The sequence below is a fragment of the Solea solea genome, chromosome 2, assembly GCF_958295425.1.
Source record: "Solea solea chromosome 2, fSolSol10.1, whole genome shotgun sequence".
NCBI lineage: Eukaryota > Metazoa > Chordata > Actinopteri > Pleuronectiformes > Soleidae > Solea > Solea solea.
Genome location: NC_081135.1, coordinates 10351614 through 10373013, shown reverse-complemented (window position 1 = coordinate 10373013; position 21400 = coordinate 10351614). Strand labels below are relative to the sequence as shown.

Below are 21400 nucleotides of genomic sequence, written 5' to 3'. Positions count from 1 at the left end.
GGACACTGAATAAAGTGCTGCCATTCTGCCTCAAGGTTTAATTTGACGTTATTTAACCTTTATTTAACCAGGGACGACTCCCACTGACGGTAAGAAAGTCATTTTCAAGGCAGGCACCGGCGCAGTAATTCCAACAACTTACTCAACTAAAACAATAACATCTAAATGAATCTGCATTGGGTTCTTTTTATTCTGATTCCAAAAGCATTCAGTGCAATTAACTCTCTAAGGTTCAAGTCCTTCTGCAGCTCATTCCATGCTGCACGTGTCGAGTATACACACACAAAGCTGATTTCCAGGTTCTGTGCAGACGTTTGGAACATTATTTATGAGAAAATATACTGTTACATTGCAATTTTTCCCTTAAAGATATTGCAATTCCATTTTCTTTCTAAATATAAGTCTAGCTTCAGGAACAGAGTCTGTTTTATTGCCAAGGACTTTGAGATGTTTACTGTAAAACATAATGGAGCACTGCCGCATGAGATAGGATAAAAAAAAAAAGAAAAACGTGATATTGATGGATTTAGGCATTGATTTGCAGTCATGTGATTGGCTGATTAGATATTGTGTTGAACAGGCGTACCTAATAAAGCGCCCCCCGGTGAGTGCACTCTTCATTTCCTCCAGCCAACCAGACGAGAGGGCACACTCAGAAAAATTGATAACGTGCAGATTTGTGCTCATATCATTATCAAACACACACACACACACACACACACACACACACACGCACTATAAGTCAATGCCTCTGATCAATACATGTCTTAATGAGCCTATCAGCCCACCGGGTCCCTCTTTCGCTGCGGTTTATCAGCAGCATAATCACCCAGCTCAACCACGGTCGTCAAACAATATAATGAGACCATATATCAGTCGTTCAGCCACACCAGCACTTACTCAATGTGATATAAAACCATCAGCACAATAGGACCAGCGTTTGCTCCGGCAGGCCCGGTCCACAGAATGGATGACATTGCCCGCAGCGAGGCAATGACATGCCGTTTAATGGCTAGTGTTATTGCCGGGGCCTGCGGCGGCGGTGTAAGCCCGCTGGGATATCACTGCAGGGAGTGAGTGAGCGAGAAGACGATGCAAGACAGATGAGGGATGAATAAATACAAGGGGGAGTGAGAGAGATGACAGAAGTGGCTATGAGTGATTCTGTAATAGTCAAGCAGGAAGGGAAAAAACCTCCATCCTAGGTTTAACTTTATTGTCCCAAATTTGGAGCAATAAACTACAACAGTTTAAAAAGAGAATGACATTCAATAAAGGTCAATTAAATTCAGTTAACAAGTTCATTTCATAATTTAAAATGGTAGGTTGTAGTTAAATAGAAAAAAAAACGTTTGTACGATTCAAGTTCAAAAGTTTTTAGTGTTATCTGTGTCTCAGTATAGAGGTGCTTAGATCTCTTGTTGCCTGGTGACAATACCAGCTTAAATTCTACACAAGATACCGACTGAAGTTTTTATTTTTTTTAAGTTTAACAACTGGTTTCTATTTAATAGATTGTTTTCAAATTCAAATCACACTTCGAAACAACGTAATTAGCCAATCACAAGGACTACCGTTCAATTCTTCTAATTCAGATTGGTGGGTTTTCTATGGAAATAGGAATGTAGATCAGTCTGGCTGCTGTCATTAGAGGGCTAAATAATCGATTGATATTAATCCATTAACATGACATGCACTGGTGATACGACGCTGATGATTATCCAGGATCCATTTGACTTCACAATTTCACACCTTCACACAGGCCTACATGAAGTTGTTACCGCAGCAGTGAATTTTAGCATCCGAAAAATGATGAAAACAAATCCAGTTGGGCAACAAGATGAATCATGTTAAGTGGGTGAGTGCAGGTCCAAGGCCTCTAAACAGACTATTACATTACACAGAAACAGTTGTCATTGACGTTATTTACTTGGAAAGGAGAAGGACGGGCTCCGGTCACGTCCGTCACATCGCACTCATATTTGGCCAAAGAGCACGATTTGCATTAATGTGTTTGTGCAAACACCACAGGAAGGGGACGAGAACGTGACGGTGCAGGTAGAGATGAGAAACCGAGCGACTCGGAGAGGCGGGGAGAGAGAGGGAGCTGGTGACGGTGTGGTAATAAGAGCAGATGGTAACCGGCTGTAGCTGTTATTGTCTCATTAGAATGAGGCCGAGGCAGACTGATGAGGAAGAGGAGAGGAGACGAGCGAGGGGAGGAGAGAGGAGACACGTGGCCTTCAAAACTCTCCCGAGCTCTCTCGCACTCACACACTCTCACCCCAACACTTTATTTACCAGCTAATAATGCACTGCGCCTCTGCCAAATGAGCTTCAGCGGCGGCAGCGGTGGAGAGGATTCGGACGCTTCATTGGGCAAATATGCAGGATGTCGGAGCCTCGGGTCGGAATACATTCTTGGAATTATTGAGGTGCTAAATATGTAAACAGCGTCCTCGAATACAAAACGTGCTCTGCAAACCTCTGGGGTGTACACTTTAATGTTTGCGTTACGTATATAAAGCGCGGCATTTGTTTGGGCAGTCGCACGGAAATGAAGTGAAACAAGACCGCGACGCCACAAGCGTTAGCCTAACAGCTATTACATGTAAATTAATAGCAACAAAAACTCATCTCATCCAACAATAAGCACTTACTTTTTTTCAAGATTAGGAATAAGATAAGTAATTCAGACAGTGAAGTTATTTTAAGTCCAGTTTCCAGTTGGACAGTGTCTTAGGTCGAATAGTTGTTGCTGCTTTCTTCTTTGGCGAGTCCTATAACTGTTCGCACTTCAGATAAGAAATAAAAAATATAGTGCTGTGTGAGTCCAGGAGTGGTTTTCACGCATCAGATAATTAAGACAACCAAATTATCTTGACAAATGTATTTCTAAATATAACCAATGAGCTAAAAGAGCAACAAAATCAAACTTTAAATCCAAAGACTTTGTGTCTAATCTCTGACTTTTGTGTTTTTACCTAATCTGATTTATTTTGTATAAAAACACCCAAAACCCAATGCAACTATAGTGTACGCTTTACTCCCTCTTCTACTGCCTGTATTTCAGACTGACAGAACAAATATGAAATGGAGTTAACAAAAATGTGGCTATGATATTTAAAATTCAAAATAATTTGATGTTTTTGAGATAATTAGAACTTGCTTGATAGTCGTGAACCAACTCTATAGATATCACCTGAGGGGATCAATTTATTAGGTACACCAATCACACGACAGTAACTCAGCGCATTAAGGCGTGAAGAGCCGGTCAAGACAAGCCGCTGGATTTCAAATTGAGCATCAGAATGAGGAAGAAAGATGATTTCCCTGACGATGAACCCGAGTATTTCATAAATTGCTGATCTACTGGGATTCTCATTCACAACCATCCATCTCTCGTGTTTGCAGAGAACGGTCTGAAAAAAAGAAAAATATCAGCGGTTCTCTGGGAGGAAACTTACACTTATTGATGCTAGAGGTCAGAGAATTAACAGACTGGTCAAGATGATAGAAAGGCAACCACAACTCCAATAAACACCTGTTACAACCAAGGTTTAAAGAAGATCTTCTTCCTCTTCTTCTCCTCAACAGACATAAGGTGTAGACCTTCATTAGGTGTACCTAATAAAGTGTATCTGCTATATCTGCTTTTTTACAGGCTGACCCTGTTATGCAAGTGGGAAGTTTTCAAGTTTTATTTCTTTGATATTGAACATATTTGCTTTAAATTCACTGCTGCTGTATTCAAAAACGTGCTCCCTCGGTCCGGTCTGATAATATTGCTTGACACAGCCTGTTTTCAGATGAAGGATGGAGCATAAAAAAATGATGTGACACCTATTTCTGTTCTGTATGAAGACCAAAACAGAGGCAGAATAATAACATCAACAAAAACCACAGAAAGTTACGCACTGCAGCTTTAACTTAAACATGTAACGTGAGGTTCAGTTTGTCTGAACAATACTTGGCTGCACTACACTCGTTTAAACCTATCCACTATCCACAGCTGGGTGGAGAAAGAGGGCCGACTCCAAGCGTATTACTCCTGCTTCATAGAACGTGGGGTCAAAGTTGAAGGCCCGGGGTGACGCTGCAACAGCGTGGGGGCTCTGTGCCGTTTGTTTTGTCTCTGCCTGCGCAAAAAGCAATTTGTTTTCCAGGTATTCTTCCAAAAAAAAAGAGGCACCGCAGTGAAGAAAAAACGTTTAAAAAGAAAGCGATAAAGTGCCATAAATATAGACGCAGAGATGAAATGAAAACAAAAGGATGGATGGAGGGGGGGCAAAGCCAAAAAGGCAGAGACAAGAAAATAGCAATGCAAAGCAAAAAAAAAAAGTCATGAAATAAATTTGTGTTCTCGACAGCAGCCTTCACATGCAGTGTCCTTGATATGGAAATGCCGCCTGAGTGCTCAGATCACACTCTGACACAGCGAACTGGAGGCGGCTGCAGCAGCGTTTTCCTATCTGACACAAGAGGTGAGCTCTCTCTGTTTAAAAGGCAAGAGCAGATGGGGGGGGGGGGGGGGAGTCCCCGAGCCAAAGCTGTCCCAAAATCCCTCACATCCAGGAAAGCCTGAGCTTCATTCACACGTATAATATACAGTAGACTGAGCACCGTTTGAAAGGAGAACCCACATTCACATGCCGCCTATCGTGCAGTTTCATCAGGAACAAAAAGGAGCCTCAGGAAAGTGATACAAGCTGCAAAGAGCATTGCTTCATTGTTTCTCAGTGTATTCTCTAATACCATTATTTGACAGTGAGTTAAATCTGATGGGAAACAAGGGCAAAAACATGGAAGAGAAGTTTCAGGCAGTGAGATTCACAGTTTCCCACTCACAGATTTTACAAATCTGTGGAGCACAGCCTAATAATTTGCTATGAAATCACCCCCAGGGTGAAAAAACAGCATTAGGATGGAAAATGAATGTGAAGTACCTGCATTAGAGTATATTAAAAGTCGGAATGCAACAACATTAAGCTCATTACGCGTACTTTTAGGACAGGTTCAAGGACAAATAATCATGTGCACCTTCAAGAGTTGGGGTCTATTTGAAGTGCGGTTCTGTGAGTTATTCAAACATTCAAACACAGACTTTCCTGATCCCGTCTTCTCTATGGAGTTTGGTGCTGATTATACAAACTTCGGTTTCCAGCCAGAAAAAAGGCAGTTTAACAGTGAGAAAAAGACAGAGCAGGTTTGGTGTCGCGCTCAGCACCACTGCAACAAGGCTGCTAATGTGATGCACAAGCACTGAGGCTGCTGAGGTGATTGTTCCTGCGACCTGCACTTAATGACTCGTCTGTGTAACCTTTAGGCCGACCTGCAACGGAAGTTAAAGATTTGATTGGATCTAATCACTTTCACACCCAATTAGGTCTCCTTGCCGGACAGGAAAAGTGACCTCGCCTGGTTATATTTCACACTGTCCCAGTGGAGTGTTGAGATAAGCTTTCCGGGAGCAAGAAATCAGTCCCGGGAAAACTTTACATAGCAGGTGCAAAAGGGGCCAAGAGGATCCCCCCCTGTCATTCTTGTCATCCTGCTCTGTGACAGTACATTAGCAAATCTGCCCAGGCTGACGACTTACCTCCCGGTCAAGAGGCTGTCGGTGCGCCGCTTGTTTGATTAAGATGGATTTGTGTGGTCCGGAAGGAGGCAGGAACGACCCGTGGCTGCCCTCCTCCAATTCCCATCTTTGTCCTGACAGCTGTCTATATTAGTACTGCCTCTACCTGTAAATTATCCTAATGCAGGCTGACAAGCAAGCCAGTCCCACTTTGAGAGGCAAGGCCACTGAGTGGACCTGCAGTGGTGACGTAATGGCTGGGGCCCCCTCCACCCCCCCCCCCCCCACACACACACACACACACACGTGCACATAAACCCTGGACTCACCTATACCTCAGTGTTTTTCTCCTTTGAATATCAAGTCTGCTCTGCTGTCTGGAGCTTCCAGGAAATGAAGCCTCCTCAAGGCCAGATCGATGGGCGATGGCGGCCATGCATAATTGGAAACCTTTTTTTTTCTTCTACGCACTACATGGTTTGGCTATGTACCACGGCCAAGGTTTAATATCTCAAGGTTCTGCTTGTAAGTGTAATTGAGGTTGGCGTCCATCTGTTAAAACCTTTACCCCTTTTTGAGGCAAAGGGTCTCTCACTGTGGTCAAACGGTTTCAGCCATTCACCCAGTCATCCACACAGGAGCCATTTTCAACACCAACGCTGGCTGTTGTGCACGTTTTACCTCTTTATCAAACCTCGACCTCCTGTTTGAAAGACAACTCAGTCTACCACTGAAAAAGTGTCCACTTGAGCTCTTTTATCTGGTTTCATTAATTATACAGTAGCTTTATTTCAGGAAACCTCGCCAAACATCTATCCCCGATCAATAAAATTCATTACGCACTGGAAATTAGTTGAAGATTACAGGAAAAATCTATGATTATTTCATTTTCGATTCCAAGTCCTCATCGTCTGAGACAAATTAGCTCTAGTTAAGAGTCAAGGGGGGAGGGAGAGTATTTAGCTTTAGCAAGCATTTTCTGTAGACAGAGATGCACACATGCAAAATATTTCAAGCTACGACCCCTTCCCTCTCACCTCTGTCTCCAGGAAGCGCCTCAAGGCCCTCTTCTTCTTGATGCTTTTGCGGCGGACGTACACGGCGACGCTGAGCGCCAGAATGACGATGATGAATAGACCCCCGATGATGCCAGCTGCTATTAGAGGTGTCCTGTGGCGACCAAAGACAGAAGGAAGCGTCAAAACAGTAAAACCGTAAAAACAGCTGAAACCGTAAAAAAAATAAAATACAAGAAACACCAGCTATTGCACTCAGAGCCCTGAATCTGGAATTAAATATCCAGCTCGATTGCCTGCAGCCAAGAAATGCGATACTGATTAAGACGACCACAGAACTAATCAAGTGGCCCGTTTCTATCGATTGAAGAGATCCTTTGGTGCAGAGAATCAGTAGTTTGTCCCCCGCCCCGACAACCGCCCAGTTAGCCTTAACATAACACTCATTTTGACTGCTCTATGTCAATTTAGTTAAAGGAATACTTCACCGATTCGCATTAAGCTTTGTATTACTAGAATAGGGGTAGTCTTTTTGAAAAATCGTGCCTCCCAACCTCAGTTTCCCCTGAGTCGAGAAATATCTTCATTTACCAGCGACAATTGGTCCTAGCCTTGAAACTGCAACGCTAATTCCCCATTTTTGTCACTGGTGGGCACGTAACAAAGAGAAGAATGAATATATATATACACCATGTGTGTATTTATGTGTGTGTATTTATAGAAAATCACAAGAACAGGACAACACTAACAGCTTTTTCCAAAGTGGCAGTGGCTTCCATTTTCACAGATCAGACGGGGGGGGGGGGAGAAAAAAGCTGTTGAAAATATTTGCCCTTCTTACTTGGATTGACAGAGAAGCTCCGGCTTGCGTTTCATACATAAATAGTTACATCCGGGTTTAAAACCTCAACTAAATGAGAAGTTAACAGCACATATCCATCAAAATGTCCACCGTGAATATTCTGAGAGGGAAACTCCTCTCAAGGCATAGAATAAAAAGGTTGCAAGTTAAAAGCTATTGCTCTTCACTAATGATGGCACTAATGCTTTTGCCATTTACATACCTACTGCACATTTGCCTACTGCCACTCAGTCCTTCTCCTCTTTTATCCATTCTTTCTAACCATGTCTGTTCCATTTTCCATTTGTCAGTGCCAGGTTGTTTTGTACTCTCCCCTTTTTTTCTTATTTTTTTTTTTTTTATAACTATAATACTATACTGCTGCATAAAATAACACCTGCTACTACCTGACACCTGAGTTTCAAAACTCTATTAGTTGCAGAGGCCATTAGCAGCTAATGGAAGACTTGTGTACTGCAGAGCTTTAGTGGAGAAAGGTGCCGCAGTATCGATCATGATGGACTTAAAGGAGGAAGGGAGGGAGGGAGGGAGGGAGGGAGGGAGGGAGGGGATCTTGAAATGTACAAAGAGGCTGTGGGCTTCCATGTAATGAGATATACGGCCATGTGGTGAATAGCAATGCTGCAGTTTGGGATGATTGGGTTCGGGGGGGATAAGGAGGAACAGTGGCAACAATAACGAGACACTTGGGCCAGTAAATGGAAAGTAGATATACAAACTGACAAAGAGTGCATGGCACTGGTCAGATTCACAAATATAACGTACAGTGTGAGAAATAATCTGCTTCAAATAAACATACAGTCAATTTTTAGTGAAACAGGATACAGAAAACCCTGTTGGGCCACTTTCTTAAAATGCTCTGTGTCTCTTAATTGTCTTGAACCTTTATTTAGCACCTAAAAGCACAAGACTCAGTGTTTTTGCTGGCAAACCTAAAGGAATACTTCACCAAAATTACACATTACACAGTTTTTTGTGCATTTTTAGAAAGGGTCCCAACTGTTCTTTAAATTACATTTGTAGTTATAGGTTGAGAGAATAGATACACATCCATAAATGTATATATATATATATATATATATATATATATATATATAGTAGTTCATATTTTGATATTTCATGCTGCATTTTGTTTTAAATCTATAACACAGTAAATATTTAGCTGATGCTTGACTTCAAAAGTCATTAAATCACAATATACAGTACGTCAAAAGTCACAATTGCATACATGTTTTACGTTATGTGCATTTATATGAGATTGTGGAATTTTGTTGAACACCAAAATAATGAGAAAAATATCTCTTACAGTTTATATTTACATTGCATCAGGCTGTATATAGCGGAAATATTCATATTATTAATGTACTCAACTTATACATTAACATAATACTTTTTTTTATTTGTGTATTTTTTTGTATATAAAATACACGTTATTTTTGTTTTTATTTTACATTTCTTTTACGTTATTATACATTATGTCTTAAATTTAGAGACAATCCCGTCTGTTGTTTTTGAGTTCCTCACGCACATTTCTTGTTTTTCCCCTCGTATTTTTTGGTACCATACATATATTCACATTTCTTACTGATTCATGAGCAAATGCATACAACAAATTAACTAGAGTTATTCATTTATTCGTACATATATACACAGCGCAAGACAGGAGCAATAGGAGGGGAGAGCAGAGAGAAAACAATGGTGAAAAGCATAATTGAGAGTGAGGCAGAACACGGGAGAGAACAGGGAGAGGACTTCTATAATTAGGAAGGAAAAAGGTTTACAGCAGAGCAAGTGACACAAGGTCACCACATGAGACAGAGGGATAATGCCATTGTAAGAGCAAAAGAACAACCTGGAGACTGCAGCAGCCTCCCAGAGGAAACTAAAAAAGGTCTCATCTCTGTTTCTTCTCCTTTAAAAACACGACTCAGGGCAGCTATTTTTACAGTGTGTGCCGCTTTGGTTGGATTCTAATGAGTTTGCAGCTTTTTGGAATTTACTAATTGTAACGCTCATTGGGTTTTATGGCTATTTTAATAGAGTTTGTGTCTCCGGTCTATTTAAATTCCGTTGCTCTTCTATATTTCCTGTTGTTCTTGGGTTTTTTTACCCCTCGCTTCCTTTTTTTAAGTGTCAAAAAAAGCAGTAATAGAAAGAATCAGTGACTTCAGCGGTGGGAGTAATAGACGCGGTACAATAAGAGCTGTTTTACAATCATTCTGGGTCAAGTCTGTTGCTTTTCAAAGCTGCATCAAAATTGATTTAAGGAGCAGTCAGGTCTCTGGTTTTAATATTCATGGCCTGAGGTTGGCCTCAGGCCAAAGTCTTAAAGCCCCAGAGAGAAAAACGTGCCTTTACATCTTGAGCACATGTTCAAAACTAACAATAAGTACATTATCATGCAACTGTGCGAGCATGACATTTAAATAGCCCCGCATAGAAACCATATGATATTTACATTAACTCCTGCTACTTAATTGCTGCTAGGCGTCTCTTGATTGAGAGAATTACAAAACACTCAGTTTCATGGGAATTCTTCCGCGGAAGTCCTGAGGGGCTACCGTAATGACAAGTATATGGGTGCAAAGCTCTATTTCTCTGCTCTCTGGGTATCCATCCATACATCTTCTACTGTGCCAATCTCAGCTGACATAGGGCGACAGGTGGGGTCACACCCTTTGACGGATCGACAGTCCATAGTTTTTGAATTTTCTAGGTCTAGCAGTTACGGTAACGAGAAGGACACATGCCAAATTGGTAACAGAAAAGTTAAAGGCTATAATATTGATTACCTGACACTTGTAGAATTGATTTTAAAATCATTTTGTGGGTTTTTATGTTACTCAAAAGGACTTTTTATTGGCCTTTTAGTTGTTGAGGACAAGGATCTTAAATGAGTCCTTGCCTAAGGAAAGAGCTGAAACTGCAACCATTAACTATGATTAAAAATAGTCTTAGAACGAGTAAATTTAGCATAACGTTCTAAGCTACTTGTTTCATCATAGTGTATAGTGTTTTGCAAGAAAGGTGCATCTGAGTTGATATTTTAAAGCGATGAGACACAGGCTGGACAGGGACATTTGCAAAACACACGATTGACAATGCTTTGACGATGGTTTTAAACAGCAGTGGCAGGACGTGATTTTCCCCTCCCTCCCCTCCCCGCATTACAAATGTATACCGACATGCCTTACCTGTCCATCATCCCGACGCAATCTTGAAGCCTTGGTCCAACGCACCTGCAGGGCAGAACAAACAAGAGGGATCATCCATTAAACCAGGGACAGGTAAACCTCGTGTGTTGTCTATCGTCCGCGTCAATCAGCTGTCACTGCGCAGGGACCTGTGGAAAATTGAATCGCGAACATGCGGCCGAGTGCTCGTCCGTGTGACAGGGAGACGCGGTTGTGTGTAGCTGCTGTTTGTTTCATGTCGTATTTCAACGGCTTGTTAGGTGAACATTCCTGACATAAATCTGCAGGGAAAACAGTGAGATTCCAGTCAAGAGGACTGATGTCTTTATCTAAATTCACTTGTGAGGATATTTTGTTGTTTTCTTTTTACTTTACGGCCTTTCTCATAAGGTTAATCCTTACATGTTGTTTTAGGTCTAATTTAACACTTAATTAATTACTTAATTACATTTGACAGCAACAGAAATATCCTAAAAGTAATTATTTTAGCCTCAAATGTACAGACTTTACATAAAGTGACCTAAAATAAATGTAAATGAAGCGGTACGGGTGCAAAAGTGGGTCAAATTTGACCTGTATCTTTCACCTTAGATCCACCACTGTGGGTAGAATCGAAATAAAGATGATAATTATTAATATGGAATTGATATTGAGCAGTGGCGACAGTTGTAAAATACAGTATACAGTATTTAAATCGCTGAAACATTAACTAAAGATCAATTATTAATGTCAGATCAGTCTTTGTATACATTACAAAGAGACCCGTCATTTAAAAATCAGTTATTATGAGGGGGATTATCCCTTTAGTGAGTCTGTACAACCTTGACGTGCTGTTAGATGAGTGTATGTTTTATAGTGATTTTTTTGTGTGTGGACAGGAAAGTATACTTTAATGGGAGCAAAGGGGAAGCTGCATCGAGATTTTACTTATACTTTCATCTCTACATTGTGCAACACACAGCAACAAATGGCAAACTAATAAAAGTCGCACAGTCATAAAGTCACACAGTATAACAGCGAAAGAGCTGCTGATGTTGGTTGAGATCACAGGTGGAGGGGGATTATTGGATATAGATTTAGCTAAGCATAAAACACCAAATGAATCAGTGATGCTCCATCATTTTTTTATAATAATAAAGCCATTGGCAACTCTTACTATTTTGGATTTCGCAGCTTCTCTCCGTGTAAATCCATGTCACATTTACCTTCAATCTAAAACTACTTTTTTTCCCGCTCAACAATCAAAGCCAGTGGAGCATGGAGCTGATCACACTCTGATTAGAGACGAGTAGAGTTTGTAACATTAGGTAAGCAGGAAGTGATTAGAGCCAACTCTTAGCTGCTCATTAATTCTCCCTCCTTTAGTGGAGGACTTAGAACAGCAGGGTAGACACAGGAGAACAGTTTTTGAGTGCCTCTCTCTCTTTCATTGTATGTGTGTGTGTGTGTGTGTGTGAGAGCGACTGTGTGCACAAGACACAACAAATTATAAAGCAAATTAAGAGTGCGGCCTAACTTCAGAATTAAATCACCGACAACTGTGGCTCCGCCAAAGTCGCCTCGCTGTCAATTAAATGCCGTACCAAATCGCTTATTAGCAAGCAATCAGTGTCTGTATCCATGCGTGTTTGTGTGTGTGTGTGTGTAGTAGTAGTTTCCTCCCTGAGTCAACAAGAGAACAAATAAGTCTGCGAATAAACAACACATACTCTGTAAGTTACTGAACTCTCCCAAGTCTACGATTAATGTCGCTGGTGTACTCTAATTGCTCTAACATTAACTGCAAGGGACAAAAATATCATAATGCATGTTTTCAGACCGTAGCAATATCACCAACATTATTATTTACCTTTACCTTGACTTGTCTTTGCTTGATGTGCTTTTTCCTTGTGTGTCTGTGTCTGCGTGTGAGTGTGCGATGGGTTGCAGGTGTGCGTGTATTGGTCCTGCACAGGAGTCCCTGCACAGTTTTGGGAGTTGGGAAGAGGCAGTCTCTGTCCCTGTTGTCTTATCTTATCTCAGTGGTCATTTTTGACCAGGAAAACTACAGGTGTGACGAAATAAATCCAATAAACCAACTCTTAATCAGTAAGCGTGGTGATATTTGTTTTTACTGACATGTTTTCCCCCTGATGCCGACCTCTGACCTGTCTCAATGTGAACTCCTCAGCCTCAACTCCCATCTCGATGTTAATCCACGGCGCCCTGCGTGTGGCCAGAGGGCTGAATAAAACAAGGCACTAAGGAGGTGTTGTCATGCCAACGGCAGATTAGAGTTCACATGAGCAGTAATGTGTTTCTGTGAGGAGTTTAAACGTCACATTCATCCATTTTTTGGGGGCTTTCTATCATTTTCCTTTGATACATTTTAATCCATCGTTCTTACAAAAAGTAAAGTAGGTCTGTGTCATGTTCCCCGCATGATTCCAACCAAAACAGCAGTTTAAAAACTCCATGAAATGTTATGTTGTGAGACTCATTCAGATACCACAACGGTCTTTATGACGGGGGAAACAAGCGCTTATTGTTGTTATGTCTCTACATGAGGCACAGATTTGTCGGAGGGCAATTATCTGCTTCGGGAAAACAAACAACGACAAACTGCAAACAGTGCATGCGAGCTAGTCGGTCCACAGCAATGTTGAGCTGAGAGAAGCTGCCATGAGAGGCTTTTGTAAACCTCTGTAAACTGTTCAATTCTGGCCTTAAATTTGCCATTACATGTTTTTTGAGCATACAGTAGCCCTGTGGGTTGCTCTGGAGAATATTCTGGCCAGTATTTGTTTAGCGTTAGCAGTGAGAATAAACAATATTTGCATAAAGGAAGCATATTTTGTCTATTGCAATGTTGATGGGAGGAAATAAAATCTTGGAAAATGTACACTTAAAGGGAGGCTGCGGTAAAATAAAATGAACCTCCTCTTATATATAATTGTCAGCTCAGCTCAAAGGCCATTTTTCTCCAGCTAGTAGACAAGCTCCGTGTCAGGCCCTTGTCCATCATCTTGGCTCTGTTCTCTGACCTACATCCACTCGGCCACAGCTACTAACCCCACGGTGTGCTCCCAGTTTAGTGATATGTGAGAGGGCCGGGGCTGGAGCTAAGGTAAAGCGAAGTGCAGAAGATGAAATGGCTTAACTTTGGTCTGGATTTATTTTTCTTTATCTTTTCATAGGAGCCTACATACTTCCATGTGCATTCGTATGCACGCATGGACACTGTGATATCATTAAAATGTTATACCTGCAACGCGAAAACACATCAGGGAGTCAACATGAAAAAGGGAGATAAGAAGTAAACAGAGACAATAGAGAGAGAGCTGGAGAGATGACTTTGAGATTTAAGACTCTCAGATTTGGGAATTTGAATGTTACGCTGTTCTTTAAAACGCAGAAAGAAGGTCAACTTTTATTAGATTAATATCACTCTGTTAAATATGAAGCTACAGCTACACATGCTTGGCCTAGCTTAGCTTATAAGACAGCGACAGGAAGAAAAGAGTCGATGATAAAAGAAAATTGCCTGCAGGAGTTGAAAAAGAACTTCCCCTAAATAATCACTTTTTGATTCTCATTGCTCCATTAATGTGCTATACAAATAATTCATTCAGGATACAGGTCGTCTTGTATCTTTTAGGTCTTTTTCACACCTAATAGTCAGCTAGACTGTGTACGATTGGGGACGCATTCAGCATATACGCACTTAGCATATATTCATGAGAGTAGAATCAATCATATCACCTACATCCTGACACGAAAGCAACAAGTGTATTTCCCAAAATGTTGAATATGGGCTGAAATATGTGCCACCAGAAACTGAATTTGAATCATTTATATTTGAATTTTTAAATTGCTAAATTTGAATAATTGCATTAAAAAACTGAATCTCAATCACAAAATCTATCACAATTCAAATTCAATTTACTGTGACAATCGAGTGCAGACTCACACGTCTCCACTTCAGCCAATCAGTACCAAAGTGGTCATTTGTTGCCATAGTCAGTTGACCTTCAGTGCATCAAGCCCATATTCAACTCATTAAGAAATTCTCACGTTTTCTATAAAATAACAGCAAGAGCTTAAGGCCTTGTTTTTGTCAGTGACAGTTGAAAACAACATCACAAGCTGTGACTAAAGAACAGAACAAAAAGATGTTTTTACCATTTTACGCTTTTTACTATTTTCACGTTTAAAACAGATTAATTGCCTGTGACGTTTCAGCCGCGCCAACAAATGCTGCTGTTTTTGTCAAACCGGGGGAAGAAGAAGAATAAAAAGCCCACACACATTGTTTTTGACAGCGGCAACAGCAGGCGCAGTCTTAATTGCAGTGGTGTAAGCAGAATAAGTCACTTCTTTCGATATTTTTTTTTTCCCGAGCGACGTCTCTTTGATGAGGTGATTTCAGATAATCAGTACGTATGCTTCATTACACTTGAACCACTACAATTGTACTCATCTGAAGGTCTTTGCTCAAGTAGATATTTTGATTTATCGCTCGTTGTGAGCGCAGAACATTCGCGTGCACTTATTCCAGCCAATAATAACGTGCATTTTTCACCTCTTACTCTATATCTCTTGCACTCAGGCACCTCCTCCACCTACTTCTATATCCCCCTGTACTCATCTTGTCTCTCTGCATCCATCCCTTCATTGTGTGCTCACGTGCACTGGACTCCATGTGTCCTAAAGGGTCAATGCATTCTGCCCCGGAATAAAAGGGCCCCCAGGAGCCAGATGCATCTTGGGAATCTAGGGGAAGCATGATTGAGTCATCTGCCCTCCCTCTGTATTTCTTTGTCTCGCTCCCTGGAAAGGATCCACTGTGTGTCCTCGAGGCCACCCAGGTGCAGTACAGCATGTCTCCATGATGCTTTTAACAGCATAAAAGAAACCAAAGCCCTCGGGAGATTCAAGAAAGTATGAAGGTGAACAAAAACCTTAAAGAAAAGGATTCTTTTTTTTTCCTCTACACAGACACACATCTTCATGTATCAGCCTGCTCTTACCCCTGGGTGCAGTTGGCATGGCAGGGATGACACTCATTGTTGGCCTTGGCGTATTTGAAGATGAAACTGTTGGCTCCCTGCAACCCGTCGGGGCACTTTTCCACGCAGTTCGGTCCGTCTTTGAAGTGCAGACATTTTACACATTGGTCCGGGCCCTGAGAGGAGAGCGGGATCATGGAGGAGGGAGATGAGAGAATGGGTTACGGGGAGGAGGAGGTGGTGGCGGTGGACATGGAGGGAGAAGAAAGAAGAGCGAGGGTGCAGTAAAAGGATTACAGGGAAGGAAAGGATTGTGAGAAAATGACAGGGGTGAAGAGGTGAAGGAAAGCAGCAGGACAAAATGGAGTTACGGCACATGGAAGGATATAAAGCGGGAGGAAAGAATGGAGATGAGAGGAGAGCATTAAAAAGAATCAAATTCACACCTGGTGAATCATGTCAATTTCACTCACTTCCCACTGTGGCTAATGCAGCTACAGCGCGAGCCGCATGAATTCCATTGAGTGATTTATCGTGTGTTGAGCAAAACAGCCCAGAGTGTATTCCGCTGCACATCTGCTTAAAATTGGCAAAATGCATATGGAATCAGGTCATGTCAACGCGCGACGCATTGGATGTGATGGAGGAGACGACAAGTGGTAACTGAGCTCAGCTGCAGCACAGTCATGAATAAGTCAGATGGATAAGTCTGTGTGTGTGTGTGTGTGTGTGTGTGTGTGTGTGTGTGTGTGTGTGTGTGTGTGTGTGTGTGTGTAAAAGTAGGAATAAAAAACTGACTAACCTCTCGGCGCAGGTTTGTGTGTGAAACAACAAAAGGTACTGACTGAATCGTACAAAGACCGCCGCGTGTTTGTGCACACACAAGATGTGTTGTCGCGTTTATTGTGCCGCGGAGTGTTGCTAATGACGGACTGTGGCGACTTGATGGACAGCTCCCCACGCTGGCTGACACATTCAGACACACAGCATCAATACAGATTACTCTCACTTTGCATCTCTGTGCCTATGCATGTGTGCGAGCGCGCAAGTGCGGATGCATACAGATGTCGGGATGCATTCGAGTGGGTCGGCGTGAGCTGTGTGAATGTGTATATGAGTGTGAGGGCGACTGCGGATGATTGACTCCGGTGTTATTTACTACTCAACTGTGACCGGCATCTCAAAGTCAGTAGCCACTGTGCATCCTTAAAGTCTCTCTTTCCCTCTTTTGTCTCTCCATCTCTTCTCTCTCTCTCTTTCTCTCCCTAGGGACAGCCACAAAAGGTTACACACACAACTGCTAAATCGCTCCTAATAATGTGAATGTGCAGCACACATTGGTACAACTCCCCCTGCATTGTGATGCTAAAACTGCTAAAAAAAACAACTAACTTTTTTTTTTTCATTGTTTTTTCCAGTGGATTAAAACACATGTGCAGCACTTTAATAAAAAAAAGTTCAAAGAGTTCAAACTCGCATAAGAACATCTGAAAATGTGTGTCTTAATTTCGTTTGACAAGTTTTAATTTAGTTTTGATGTACGTTTGCAATATTTTGCACCGCATTGGCCACTTCCAGAGCCTTTCACATTATGAGCGTGCTCATCAGTTTTAAAGGTCCAGTGTGTAACATTTAGGAGTACAAATTGAATATGCTACCCAAAAATGTGTTTGCATAAGTACGTAACAGCTTTAGAATAAAAACTGTAGGCTTTTGTAGCCTTAGAACGAGCCATATTTTAGGTAAGGGTCTTGCTTCATAAAGGCCGCCATCTTGCGCCGCCATTTTTCTACAGCAGCCTGAATGGACAAACTAGCCACAGCATGCTTTTCAAAAAAGAATTCTGTGCTGATATGTGCATACGTCTATCCTCTATTAATATTTTTAAAGGGAAATGCTATCATTTTGGTAACTTGGGGCATGATCACATTCGAGATGCACACAGTGACTTTACAAGAAGGTCAAAAACTAATCTCATTTTGCTGTTTTGAGTGCGTGCGTGTGTGTGTGTGTTTGCCAAACGCACACCTCCTAAAGTAGCCACGGTACTTTATCATTCCTCCCATTAACCTAGCGTTCACCTCTGCAGACACAGCACTTATATCTTCGGAAATTCTGCGCGCAAAATGGATAGACTCTCACAAAAATCAGTTGGAAATCCACTCCAGCACGAAGGAGATATGAGACTATCTCGCACAGACAAATGAGAGGAGTGCCTTAAATCTAAAAGGGAAAGAAGTCTCTAAAGTTCTAGAGAGAGCATTGTTAAGTGAGTGCGAGAGTGTGTGAACTGAATTCAGGAGGGTCTTACCTGTCCAAAGCACGTCATGGTGTTTCCATCCATCTTCTCACATTGGCTATCACACTCCAGGCACAAGGAGCCATTGGCAAACTCGCGCACATCCCTGATAGAGATAGAGATGCATGCATTATAGATTTAAGAGCGTATCCATATTGAAATATTGATTAAGAGCCTACTGCGGGGAGATTTTGAAGTGTGCTGTGTTCATAAGCACACAGGCTGAGCCTTTTTGATTTTAAACCAACACATAATCAAGAAAACAAGGTTAACCCCCAAATTCCATCACACTTATCTTCAAGGTTTCTGGTCGAGTGCTCTCTGGTAAAGGGGCATGCAGGGCAGCGAGCTGCCTGTAAGACTATTTGGTCAAGTTAAAGGCTCAGAATGGTCAATATGCTAACAGAGAAGACTCCTGAATAATGAACAGCTTTTTAAATCATGGGCAAACATGAGGGGTTGAGAGCCAGTGGAAGGGGTGTGAAAATATAAGACGGATGGCAAGGGAGGCCAGGAGGGGTGGGTTGTTTGTTTTTGTGATGGTGAACTGGAAAAAAAAAAAGGTTAAGAAAAGACAGAAATTAAAGCTTCTTTCACAGCAAAATTAGCAGCTTTTTGAGGAAAATTCTAAACCCTTAAAAAAGGCGAGGATCAGCAGGCCAACAACTGGCAATGGGAGTAGTGTTGTGAAGGAAATGACACCAGAAATTTGCATTGCTGCCAAAAAATGCAGCAGACAAAGAAGAAAACAACTTGTTCACCCTGGTTTTGTACCAAACAGAGTCAAGGTTGATAAAATGTCAGGTGATCATGGAGTGAATGCTCAATAAACACATCTTGACTGATCAAAAACCAGAATAAGCCCTGTATTAAACCATAGATTATATAAAAACAAACAAAGTGATGCATGTGGCTTGATTCCTTCTTAAGAGAGCAGAGGTAAACGATGGATTAGGGTCCGCAGGAGCTACACAAAGCCTGAGGTACGATCGATAACAATTTTCACATCAGAGCGATCCATTTTGTCGTAATAATCCCGATTTTCAGACATGTTGAAAACTTTCATTGTCATTTGGTATTGGCCAGATAATTGACCAGTAATATCACCTCCAAAATGACCAAATAATGAGGTTATCATATTGGGACAAAGTTGGACAATTATATCAAATCAAATTGGCCAATCATATCAGCCATTGTGTTGTCCAATCCCCTCCCCCACCTAAATAAATCCAGGTAATCATATTGACCCTAAGATGGACTGATTTTTAAAGATAGGTATTGAGTCACAGAAAAACCCATTTCCATTGACCTCTGGGTAAAACCCCTTATTTCCTTTATGCTGAGCTTCAGTGTTAGGACATTTATTTATTAATGCATTTTTTCCCTATGGTTTGTGGTTTCCAAAACTCCCATGGCTTGCTCCACATTCCTCCTTTTGTCTTTCTTTCATTCCCTTGTTCCAAAATAAATTAGATTTCTCTCCTGGAAGCTCCGTCCAGGGGATTCCTTTAGAAAAAGGTTTGGGCAGTGGAGAGAGGAATCTTTTGTTGCATGAATTAAAAAAAAAAAAAAACATACATAGAGGAGAACGGGTGGGAGACAAAGACCTCGGCTGTGGTCCTCTCGAGGGTCATTTCCATTCCGTTTAAAGCTGTTCCTCCTGATTGGCCCCCTTCACGGCTGGAAGTGTGTGCCAGAGTCCCACTGGGAAAATGGCCTGACGGGGTATTAGCCCTGTTTTAGCAGTAATTTAAGCCGGGCTGTGGTCACACCATTCAGACCTTTAAACCTTCAGCAAAGCAGAGCGTGGACAACCCACCCGAGCAACTTTTTTTTAATTAAACACTTAAAAACACCTCAATAATCAGCTTCTCCGTCCTCCTTCCTCTCACAGCCTCAGTGGACATCGTCTCAGACATTTTACTCTCCCCTCTCACACTCCCCTGCTCTGCCTTTGTTTTATTCAACGGACGCGCAAACGAAAGGGAATTAGTGCCTTTGCTCATTAAGAATGGAGACATAACGAGGGCGAGCTGAGGAATCTTAAGGTTTGAAATCACCAACCTGGAAGAATATTTTAATGAGCTAATGCTAATTCCTTTAACGATACAAAGCGAGGCAACAGATTGAGAACAAAGGTTGTGGGTTGGCAAAGATATTACAATTGTGTACAATAATTACCCCAACAATTTTCTACCTATCTATCTATCTATCTATCTATCTATCTATCTACAACAAAAAAGGTAAGTCACATTCAACTAGCACTTAGCAGGGTAAATATCCAGGCATTAAAAACAAAATCTGCTTTTTTAAAAAGGTACAAATCAAGCTTCATGTTTTGGCGAAACCAAAAAGCATACAGGAGTAGTCACTGGGCATATAAAATAAACATTTCTCATCTCAAAAACAAAAATCTTCCAAAGATATGTTTTTGAATTACTGGCTCTTGGCAGGTGGTAAAATCGATGCCAGGCAAGCCTTTAGGTTATAGACATTTATAATCCAGGCCACTGGCACAAAGCAAGGAGCGTGCCTGTCGAATGTTACCCATAATACATCACAGTGACTGTATTTACAGTGTGGGAGATGCACGCGCCTCAGTGCTGCCCTGCCACGTACGCACCTCTCCCTCTCCAATCCCTCTTCAAAGCCTTCGCTGTGAGCTGTTTTCCCCGGCAACTTCAAAGCTTCCCTTTCCACAAACGTTGCAGCAACAAGTCAACATGACCAAGGGTTGCTCGCTCTCACACGTATGTACACTCTTCTTCCTCCTCCTCTTCCTCCCCAAGGGGGGAAAAAGACGAGGTTGACTTTACTGCTTTGTAAGAAGAGTCGGGCCTTTGCTTGTGGCAGGTGCTGGCGGTACGCTCTTGTTTAAGACGGGCGCTTTCAAGCGGTGTGATGCTCAGTGTCTCCTCGTTCATTCAAGAGAAGCACAAAAGGGGCTGGGAACGACGTCTACAAAGAAGAGTTTCGCCCCAGGTGAGTTGGCGGTGATCTTTCTGATGTGCCTCTTGGCAGCGTAAAGCATTGACCTGAATGCGATATTTCACACTAAAAACAGAACATCAGTGTGTTATGAGGACCTTGTGACGGCCTTAGTAGCAAAAATCGGCCATTTCCTTCCCTTTAAATGTGGTAACCTCCGTGAGCAATTTGCAATAAAATGAAATACTTTGATGATATGTTCGAATTGATTACGGACAATGGATGGAGCACGCAGGCAAATGTTCCTTTTACTGTTCACATTAACTGTGCGCAGTGTGAGATCCCTGATTGGTTCATCTCATTACCTTTCATGCCAATTGGCAATTAGGCTCTCCTCCCCCAGAGCCCTTGAGGATGTTTTACCTCCATTCTCGTGCATCAAGGCTGTTTAAATTGATTTAATGTCCTCCACTTTCCATGTGTGGCTGTTTGCATGAGAACCAACACAAGCGTTCCACAACTACAATGGTGTAAA

At 41.8% G+C, this 21400-nt stretch overlaps 1 protein-coding gene across 3 annotated transcripts in view; it reads right to left on the bottom strand.

Annotated features, from left to right (window-relative positions):
• The window catches only part of LOC131450102 (receptor tyrosine-protein kinase erbB-4-like), a 253626-nt gene that overhangs the window by 44682 nt on the left and 187544 nt on the right, over nucleotides 1–21400 (bottom strand). For all 3 annotated transcript variants that reach the window (XM_058622190.1, XM_058622192.1, XM_058622191.1), the window contains exons 14-17: nucleotides 17950–18043; nucleotides 15660–15814; nucleotides 10651–10695; nucleotides 6616–6748 (exon numbers count right to left, since the gene is read on the bottom strand). In XM_058622190.1, coding sequence (XP_058478173.1) covers nucleotides 6616–6748; nucleotides 10651–10695; nucleotides 15660–15814; nucleotides 17950–18043 — 427 coding nt within the window. The remainder of the gene's footprint in view (nucleotides 1–6615; nucleotides 6749–10650; nucleotides 10696–15659; nucleotides 15815–17949; nucleotides 18044–21400) is intronic.